At 52.6% G+C, this 10,513-nt stretch overlaps 1 protein-coding gene across 1 annotated transcript; it reads left to right on the top strand.

Annotated features, from left to right (window-relative positions):
* Window positions 1-274: 274 nt before the first annotated feature.
* SLC46A2 (solute carrier family 46 member 2) lies at window positions 275-9,816 on the top strand. Its single transcript, XM_026513762.4, has 4 exons — window positions 275-1,530; window positions 2,979-3,062; window positions 3,477-3,633; window positions 9,011-9,816. The coding sequence occupies exons 1-4, from the start codon at window positions 402-404 to the stop codon at window positions 9,066-9,068; spliced, it is 1,428 nt and encodes a 475-aa protein (XP_026369547.1). The 5' UTR covers window positions 275-401; the 3' UTR covers window positions 9,069-9,816.
* Window positions 9,817-10,513: the final 697 nt, after the last annotated feature.

The following is a 10,513-nucleotide window of genomic DNA, read 5'->3' as shown; positions in this document are numbered from 1 at the left end:
GGGGGGCTCGGCCCAGGCCAGAACACGCTTGGGGAAGGCGCCCCGCGGGAAGTCGGGGCATGCCTGGCTGTGGGGCCATCGGGCCGCCGTCAGGCGGCCGCGCAAGCCGGAGCCGCGTGACGGGGCGACCCGAGGGTGGCGACGCGGGGGGCCGAAACGGGCGGTGCGCTCCCGGGCGCCCGGCTTCCTGGGCGGCCGCCAGCCCAGCTCTGGGGGCGGGGGCGGGGGCGGGGCGCGGCCTTTTAAGGCCGGGAGGAGTGGCTGGCCCGGGGGTCAGCCGCGGCGGGCTGGCCGCAGTCACACGCGCCCCGCGCCCCGGCTCGGTCCCGTCCCGCGCGCACCCAGGCGCAAGGCCCACACTCGCGCTCTGGGACCGATCCGTCCCCTCTCCGAGAGCCCTCATGGGCCCCGAGGCCGCCTGCTCGGGGTGGGGCCTCCTATCTCGCCTCCGGGTGAGGACGTGGATCGAGCCCGTGGTGGCCTCCACGCAGGTGGCCTCCTCCCTCTACGAGGCGGGGCTGCTCCTGGTGGTGAAGGCGTCCTTCGGAGCCGGGGCCTCGTCCAACCACAGCGCCAGCCCGTCGCCCCGGGGCGCCCTGGAGGACCAGCAGCAGAGGGCCATCTCCAATTTCTACATCGTCTACAACCTCGTGGTGGGCCTGACGCCCCTACTGTCCGCCTACGGGCTGGGCTGGCTCAGCGACCGCTACCACCGCAAGATCTCCATCTGCGTGGCCCTGCTGGGCTTCCTGCTCTCCCGCCTCGGGCTGCTGCTCAAGGTGCTGCTGGACTGGCCCGTGGAGGTGCTGTACGGGGCGGCGGCGCTGAACGGGCTGTGCGGCGGCTTCTCGGCCTTCTGGTCCGGCGTCATGGCCCTGGGCTCCCTGGGCTCCTCCGAGGGCCGCCGCTCCGTGCGCCTCATCCTCATCGACCTGACCCTGGGCCTGGCGGGGTTCTGCGGGAGCATGGCCTCCGGGCACCTCTTCAAGCAGATGACCGGGCACTCTGGGCAGGGCCTGGTGCTGACGGCGTGCAGCGTGAGCTGTGCCACTTTTGCCCTTTTCTACAGCCTCTTGGTCCTGAAGGTCCCTGAGTCGATGGCTGGTCCCGGCAAGGCGCTCCCCGCTGTGGATATGGTGTCGGGCACAGTTGGCACCTATCGTGCCCTGGATCCTGATCAGTTAGACAAGCAGAGTGTGGTGGGGCACCCTCTGTCTCCTGGAAAAGCACAGCCCCCAAGAACTATCATTGCCCTGCTCTTTCTGGGTGCCATCATATATGACTTGGCCGTGGTGGGCACGGTGGACGTGATGCCCCTTTTCATGCTAAGGGAGCCTCTCAGTTGGAACCAGGTGCAGGTGGGCTATGGTATGGCTGCAGGGTACACCATCTTCATCACCAGCTTCCTGGGCGTCCTGGTCTTCTCCCGCTGCTTCCAGGACACCACCATGATCATGATCGGTATGGTCTCTTTTGGGTCAGGAGCCCTCCTCTTGGCGTTTGTGAAAGAGACATACATGTTCTACATTGGTGAGTCTGGCGTTCCTGGGGAGGTAGGACAAGGACACTGCGGACCTCTAGAGTCATGGGGCTGACGTGGCGTGCCGTGGCTTAGGCATGGTGCCCTCTGGGTCTAGGTGTCCCAGCTCAGCACCAGGGATTGGACCTACTGCCTAGGAAGGGGGACAGGATCATGTGCCGTTGAGTTAATCTAGTTGCACTGTGTTGTGTTACCTACGGAAATGTCATGAGTGGTGCCCATGGCTCTAGGAGGTCAGGGGAGGGTTGGTCAGTGGTGCCTGCCGTCAGTAGGGAAGGTTTCAGATTGGCCTCAGGAGAAGGGGTTGGATTTCTTCTCTCCAATTTTAAAGGGATAAACCATTAAGGTAATCAGGCTGAAAAGGTCCCTTCAGTAAAATCATTTCGGGCCAAGCATGGGCTATTTAAAAATGGATAAAAACTCTCCAAAAATGCCTTCCACCACCTATGTAATAAATTCTCTCAAGGAAGTAGAATGAGGTTTCCATCTGAGGACCACAAGCAGAGAGCTCTAGACCAATGCTCTAATACAACTTTCTACAATGATAGAATGTTCTAGATCTGCGCTGCCCAATAGAGGAGCACTAGCCGTGTGTGGCTACTGAGCACTAGAAATGCAGCTAGTCTGACTAAAGAGCAGAATTTTAAATTTGATTTGATTTTAATTAATTTATATAGTCCCTTGTGGCTAATGGCTAACATTTTAGGAAAAAACAACTCTAGACAGTTACCAAGGGCTGTCCCTTGGCTGAGGTCACACATCTCGGAAAACACCTATAACAAAATGGCAACTTAGGTCTGGCCAACTGCCAGTTAGACGGGCAGCATGCAAAGGCCAGAGTACCCCTCTCCCCTTCTCACCACCTCTACCTCTCCTTTTCTCCCTACACACACACACACACACACACACACACACACACACACACACACACACACACTTAAACACACGTCACCTTGGGGTTATGAATAAGGAAGGAAGGTTGTGTGGCAGCTGCGTAACGTGGCACACATTCCTGGATGCAGTTCGCCAAAGCTCCCACAACCATCTCCCAGAGGGGTTCGTGAATGGTGACAGAAGACACCTCTGTCCCAGGGACAAGGCGAGGAGTCTCGAGTCACTTCAGTGACAACAGCTCCACTTCCCTAGATGCCACTTAACTCTGCCAATGAAGACACCCTTCACGACGATGCCCGCTGTGCCCTGCCAGCTGGCAGGTGGGTCTGTGGCATCTGTGGCACCGTCAGAGCTCAGGGACTCAGCCTGCCCCGGGGAGGGGGGGTGTTAGTCTACCAGCACAGAAACCACTCCTTCCAGGGCAAGCCCATGGGGTTGTGGGGAGAGGGAGATGCCTGGTGAGGCTTTTGCTTTTTTCTGATTTATTCCTTGGCCAAAGTGGGGCACAATGAGGAGTGAGCGTGCTTGTGTGACTTCCTTCCAGCTCGGGCCGTCATGCTGTTTGCTCTCATCCCCGTCACAACCATCCGATCGGCAATGTCCAAACTCATCAAGGGCTCCTCTTATGGTAAGTAAAAGAAATCTCTCTGAAGTTCTCTGCCCAGCCCGTATCAGAGCCCTTGGCTTGAGGCACAGGGTTCAGACTTGCAGAAGGCCCACGAGAGAGTTCCAGAAGCAGCCTTGAATACACTGGGAACACTCTGGAGCCCATCCAGGGCAGAGGGGGTGAAGACAGGAGGATGGGAAAGACTCAGAAAGTCGGTCACTGAAAAGCCACAGTCAGAGAAGGATGCTACCACCCACGGGCGGGGCTGCAAGCAGGGAGATCCAGCTGGATAGAGACAGGTCCCGGGGGAGTGAGCCGAGACTGGGAGGGAGCACTGGGAAGGATGCAAGAGTCTCCTGAGAGCTCCTGGAGACTCAGCTAGCAGGGAAAAGGGACAGCAGCACATCTTCTTGGTAACCCCTGTCCCCTCCACAGGAAAGGTGTTTGTCATCCTGCAGCTGTCCCTGGCTCTGACCGGGGTGGTGACCTCCACGGTGTACAACAAGATCTATCAGCTCACCATGGAAAAGTTCATTGGCACGTGTTTTGCTCTCTCCTCCTTTCTCTCCTTCCTGGCCATCATCCCAATTGGGTAAGACAGAAGCCGTGTCTGTGGTTGGGCCTGGGGCCCTGGGGCAGACATCTGGGCTGCTGGACCATCTCCAGCCTATTGTCATAAAGATTTATTTGCAGCGTTTAGGCCGTGGGTCCTAGTCGGCTCTCCCAAAAGAAGTCCTCCTATTCCCCCCAAGCTAATAATCTGGCAATATGGGAAACCCCCAAAGGCCTAAATACTGAACAGAGGGCCACGTGCAGCTGGTACACTTCCTGGCAGTTTGGTGGTTTGTTTCTAAGAGCCACACACACTTCCTTGTAATCAGAGGCTGGGATTAGAAGCCCTCTCGAACCACTTCCACCCCTTTTGTTTAGGTCTCTTTAGATGAGAAACATCTTGCCTCATTTCTGAGTATTCTTGGCATGGCTTCCAAAGGCTTGGCACCCAGTGGCCTCTGTACTCAGCTCCGCTCCCCCCCCCCCGGAAATGTCATACACCACTGGACTGTGTGAGCTCCCCAGAGGATTTAGGAAGTTCCTCTGACCTCTCTGGGGGAGTTGTCTCATTTGTCAAATAAGAGCAGTCAGGTCAGAGCTATAACAGGCAGGAAGAGCGCGAGAGAAGCCAAAGAGAGGCACTCCGCTCCCAAGGTAAGAGCACCGGCCTAGCACATCACCGAAATGGTCCAAAATCGTCTTTGACCAGCCCTCTCCAGTGCGAGTCACCAGAGCAAGCCACACTGCAAGCCATACACAAGATTTTAAGTTTTCTAGTAACGTTTAAAAATGATACAAGTAACAGGTGAGGTTAATTTTAGTAACACATTTGATTTGACCCAATATATCCAAAATATCACTCTAACATGTAATCAATTTACAAAAGTATCAATGAGTTTTGGGTTTAAGTCTTTGGAATCTGGTATGTGTTTTACGTGGATGGCACTTTTCTGTTTGGACTCAATTAGCCACATTCCAAGTGCTTGGGGGCCAGTGCGACTAGTGGCTGCCACATTAGCAGAGCCTTGGGCAGTTTGGGCCCGTTTAGCCCTTCTCATTTAGAGAGGGCCTCTCATGCTTCTATCAATCCCACCAGAGGACAAAGGAATACAGTAAATATATCCACACTAAGGGGCAAGGGATTTGATGAAGATTTGCATTTTAGGGGACCTGCCTGGTAGCACAGAGAGCTCTACGTATCAGTCATGGTGGCATTACAGACGGCCCAGTAGAAACCAATTGAAGGCAGGTTGGAAGAAGCGAGACGTGGATGGCAGTAAGGCCCTTGTTAGAATTCTCATATCGCGTCATAATGTAGGTCCCTGCCGACATAGAGGATGACCCTCTTGAGCCATCAATCATGAAGGCTCTTTGCTCTATTTCGTGGTTGAGAAAAGAAAGATATGAAGATCAGAAAAGGAAGGAACGGAGGGAGGGTGGGAAAGAGGGAGGGAGAGAAGGAGGCAGGGAGGGAGGGAGGAAAGGAAGGGAGGAAGGTAGGTCAACAGCTGAGAATTTGTGCAAGCAGCAGCACGACCAAGAGCACCCTCTTGGCCCTGTTCTTATTTTTTCAAGGTGTGGGACTCAGCCAGACCTGTCCTCAGACTGCCCAGCCCTTGGGCCTTTTCCTGGGCCCTATTTTTATGGGAGTCTTTGCTGAATAGGTTGGGCTCAGCTAGACCTAGCATGCAAGGCGAATTTCCCAGCTGTTTGCCCAAGTAAGTAATGGATTAGTAGCTGTGCCGCTTGGAAGTTACCCAGCCCTATTTGGGAGCTGGGTGAAACAGTCTCATTAACCTACACAAGCAAACAAAGGAAAACAAAAGAAAACAAGCCTGACAAATTAATGTGCGGCATAGCTAGAGAGAGAAACAGACAAATGAAAGCCATGAGAAAATACGGTAATTGGTCCCTTTCTACAGTTTCGTTGCTTCTCATGTGCACGCTCAACGGGATGCTGGGCCTTTGTTAAGAGACTTTAGGGCACATGAAGAAGGTGGGTGGCCCTCGACCTCTCACCCCAGTACGCAAGTGTAATGTGCTCTTGGATTCGGTCATACCTTCCGTGCACGGCGTCTTCCGCAGGCCCTGCGGGGTCTTTGTGATCTTCTATCACAGAGGCAGGGACAGAATCTTGAATCCATCAGGTAAGTACTTGAGTGCTTATGTGAATGAGGCGCTGAAGTGGTTGATCATTATTTCTCTCTCTTGCGGTCATTTAGCAGTAAAGAGACCCATGGGCAAATAAAGCCTCTTTTGCTGTATCCTAGAATCACCTAGAAAGGGTTAAAAATCCCTGATGTCTGGATCCCACCCCCAGAGAGTCTGACTCCGTTGATCTGGAGTGCAGCCTGGGCACAGGGCTTTTTAAACGCTCTCCAGATGATTCGAATATACAACCAGGATTGAAAACTCTGGTATAAAGGGAGTGTTTCCATTACCTTTCCCTTCCATGGAGTCACTAAATGAACAGGATCCTGAAAAATTCTTAACAGCTAGAAGAGGCCAAGGCTGTACCATCCATCAAGTGAGCGAACCAGGGAAAACCAGCAGAACTTCCTAACCACGAGAGAAAAGCTACATTCCAAGGATATAAAAGCCTAGGAAGGCACGTCAGAGCAGGGGAACAGACGAGGCAGCGGAGGGCAGAAGGCTGGGAGGGGAGGTCCCTGGGCCAGGGCTGCCAACAGCCTTTCTGCAAGAAGGGACTGTGCCCCCAGCCCTTCCTGGTACCGACATGAGCCAATTTCATGTTTCTGTTGAGAACCCGCCTTCTCCTGCTTGCTCTTCTTACGTGCAATTGGGAGATGCTGAAGGAGTAACCATCCGGCTCTGCCCATCCTCAACCTACTTGCTACTCTACTCTTCTCCGCCCTCCCCACCCTTTTAAAAATAATAGTAATAATAGCAAACATGTAAATAGCCCTTATTATGTGCCAGCTACGACCTATATGTTTTAATGAATTTAATCTTCCCCTAAAGTCCTCTGAGGTTATTACTATTATTATTTTTGCAAATAAGGAGACAGAGACTCTAAGGTATTCTGTAACCTGCCAGAGGTTCCACAGCCAATAAGCGGTGGAGACAAGAGTTGAACCTGGGCAGTCTCTGACCTATCACAGGACATTGCTTCTCAGAAGAGTCACCCGTGTCTGGGTGCCACCTGTCCCCTCTCCTTGGAGAGCTCACCGCGCGAGCTAGCTGCTCTCTCCTGAGTGCTTACTGAACTGACACGTGATCTACCGCCATCTCTCTCCTCAACCTCCATCCGCTTCACGGTCAGCCTCTGCAAAGGCTCGTGTGCACCTGCTGCCTGTGTCCTCACCTCCCACTCATGTTTCAACCCACCCGTCTGAGGCTCCCCATCAACCACCAGAGCTCTTCTCACTAAAGCCACTAACCGCTCTTCAAGGCTGACTCCACTGGACTCCTTGCAGCGCTCTTCCCACATGATTGCCTCGTGGTCCCCACACTGGTGGTCACTCTTCACCATCCCTGGGCTTTCTCAACACCTCATTGCTTCTTCTCGACAAACCTCCAAGTGGAAGATTCTTTGGGGCTCTGCTGTGGGTTCTCGTTTCATATTTTCTCTCTCTAAGCAAACCAAAGTACTTTTAAAGCTTCAAATTACCATCTAAGTTTCCAAAATTGGGTTCTTGATGCCCTCCCACGCCTGTTCCCTCTCCAGTCTGTGTCCCCTCAAGAAAAGGCACCACCGCTCACTCAGGAAGAGAAATCTGAGTCACCAATGTCCGCCCTCTTCTCCATCTCCCCTCACGTCCAATCCAGCAGGCCTCATTGAGTCTACCTTCAAAATAGGCCTCAATTTCATCCTTTTCTTTTTATCGCCACTGCTACCACCCCGAGGCCGGAGCACTTGAACAACTGGATTGGCCTCTGAACCATTCCCCCCATGTCCACTCTTGTCCCCACCCCCATTCTCCCTCCACCAGGTGCCCAGGGCAAGTTCCTTCAAGTATTTAAACAGATCGTGTCATCTCCTGCTCAAAGCTCTGCCCTTGGCTTACATTGCTCTCAGGATACAACCCGAATGTCTTCCCACGGACCACAAGGCCCCACATAATCTGCCCTTGCCAACCTCCCTCATGCTGCTGCTCACCACCCTCCCCGACCCCATGCGTCAGCCCCAGTGGCGGCCCTCATGTCCTTCCCCCTTTTGCACCTGTGCCTCCTTCTTACCCAGCTAGCTATGGTCTTAAACATGCTTTTCTCAAAAAGGATTTGAGAAAATCCCCTTCTCAATCTAAATTAGGTCCTTCTATCATATGCTCCCAAAGCTTCCTGTACTTTCCTTCATAGCAGGACAGTTGACAGTGATTATCTTTTCATATGCCTGCTCACTGGACTGTAAGGCTGCCTGGGGGCAGGAACCATGGCTTTCCGGCTCAGCACGGATCTTCTGTGTCCAGCAGAGAGCCTGGCATGTAAGAAGTACTCAAAAAGTATTTAAGGAATGATCTGTTAGAAGGGTGTGGCCCCTACTTGCCAGGCCTGCTGACCTTCCCTCCATCCCCCAGAGCTGCCTGTTGGCTGACCCTGAAGGCAGGGGCTGGCCCGTCACCTGGTGGCCGCGGGGTGGGTCTGCGCAGGGCTGGGCTGGAGTCAGGGCTGCAGCCTGCATTCACGTGGTCCTGGGGTAGCTGCCTCCATGGCTGGGCTTTCCTGCCAGCTTCGTAATACAACGAGTTTTGTTTCAAGTACAGTTAAGTGCTCCTCTCTGTAGAGCCCTGGGGCTTATGGGAGATGGGAAGTCAGAGTTTTCGGAAGTTCTCACGAAGCTCTCTCCCTTAGAAGGTGTGGGTTCACACTGGCACCCCATCCAGCAGCTCCAGGAGTTGGCATCAGCCGGGAAGAGCTGTGCTCTAGCCTAGAAACAGGGGCCCCTAGAGCGCAAACATAGAAAAACTCAAGGACCCCAGAGGTGGAAGGACATGCCAAAGGTCACACAGATCCAAGACTTGGACTCAGAGCTCCTAATTCCTCTGCATTCCCTTAGCTACAAATATTTGAGAACAATGCAATGAGGATTTGTGGAAGAGATAAAGGGGCTATGGAAAGGCAGGAGATGAGGCAGCTGATTCTGCTTGGGATTAGCCAGTCTCGATCTTGAAATACACATGGGGGGTTATCATCAGGCAGAAGTGAGATGGAGAGAGATTCCAGGAAAAGGAAAATGTAGACGCAAAGCGCTTGAGATGTTGTAGGACTGGAATGGGCCTGGGGTAGGAGAAATTCCCTCGGGCCATCTCTCCACTCAGAACAGCCTTCTGGGCATGACAGACGGAGCCTCTCAGTCTACAGGTGACCAAGAGGCGGCCATTTGTGGGAAGGAAAAGGCACACCTTTTGCCCCATTCCAACTGCTGGCTTGTAATTCTGGATTGTAAATTCTTACAGAATCGTGGCCTATAAACAAGCCTCGTGGTTGCAATACAGAGACATCACGGAGACATGAAGGTGCTGTCTCACAGGAGCTGCGAGGACCAGCAAAGGATGGGACTGGGTGCTGGTGACCAAGGCAACCCACCGCCCCCAAACCCCAAGTTCCAGCCAGAGTTAGCCTCAGAATGACCCGCTCTGGCTCAGGGGTCCCTGGTGGGTGGGGAACAGCACTTTCTTGGTGATAGAACTTTCTCAGTTTTCAGATGTCCCTGATAGACAGAGGTTGGGCTCTGGGGGCAGTAGAGTGTGAACTTTCAAGGGTTATATGCAGGCTGCATACACAGTCATGCCAGATGCACAAAGGGCTTCTGACAGCCCCCTTTCTTCCAGGAGCTGTCTCCTGGGCTCCAAGGTACAGCTAACTGGTCACCTGGGTGCTGCGCTGGGAGTCCCACGTGAAAACTCAAACCAAAGCACACATTTTCAACAGCCTAAGGGGAACACAGACGGGATGTTTTATAAGAACTCCCAGTGTTTTAGAAGATTTGGGGCTCAGGCTCTTAGCTTCAGGGTAGTTTAATTGCTGTTGTTACTGTTGCTTTTAGGAAGCAAATATCAAAAGACTTTCTTTAGTGGAATATTATATTGAATATTTTCAGTCAAAAATTCCCAGAGCAGGTGGTGTGAAGAGGGATCTTAGGAGATCTCCAGGAGGAGATCTGCTAAGAGCCATTTTATGTTGCGGAACCTATTTTTATAGCCTATTTTACTTACATACAGAAAAGCAGACTCACTTCCTAATAAAATTGACATTTGTTGTATCTGTGTGAATCATTCTGTTCCGGTCAGACTCATTCTATAACTACAGGCATGGCATTCTCATACTGGGGTAAAACTTAAAGCTACCGAATGCATTTAAAGCTCCAAGGATTTGGGCTCAGAGAGTCTGCATCTCTGATCCCTTGCACGGAATAAACTAAACTTTCTGGCATGTCTCCGAAGGTCCCAGAACCAGGCTAGGTGCTGAGATATGGCAAGAATGTGACTGCTCCTGCCCTGACAGAGTGTGCTGTCTAGCAGGTGGGGCAGACAGAGCAGCCGGCAACAATGTGTCCTATGATACATGCTAACATAAAGCAGCAGATAATGAGCGTATGATCCAGATTTAGCAGAGCAGGGAAGGCTTCTCAGAAGAAGTGGCAAATGGTTAAGACTGGAAGGATAAGGAGTTACCAAGGCCAGAAGTTAAGGGCCAGTCCAGGCAGAAGGAATCACAAGCTGGAAGGCCTGAAGGTGAAAATATCTCCAGATAGAGGAATTCAATATGAGGGGAGTGAGGTAAGGAGGAACAACACACAAATAGAGCCTTAAAAAAAAAAAAAAAAAAAAAAAAAAAAAGCTTCTCTTTAAAGTAATGGGGATAGCTGGTGGAAGATTTCAGGCAGGAGCATGGAACGCGTTCTGGCATCCCTGAGAATGAACTGGGGGAGGAAGGAGCAGGAGCAAGCAATACTTGCA

This window comes from Ursus arctos, unplaced genomic scaffold (assembly GCF_023065955.2).
Source record: "Ursus arctos isolate Adak ecotype North America unplaced genomic scaffold, UrsArc2.0 scaffold_18, whole genome shotgun sequence".
NCBI lineage: Eukaryota > Metazoa > Chordata > Mammalia > Carnivora > Ursidae > Ursus > Ursus arctos.
This window is presented reverse-complemented; position numbering and strand designations above follow the sequence as displayed.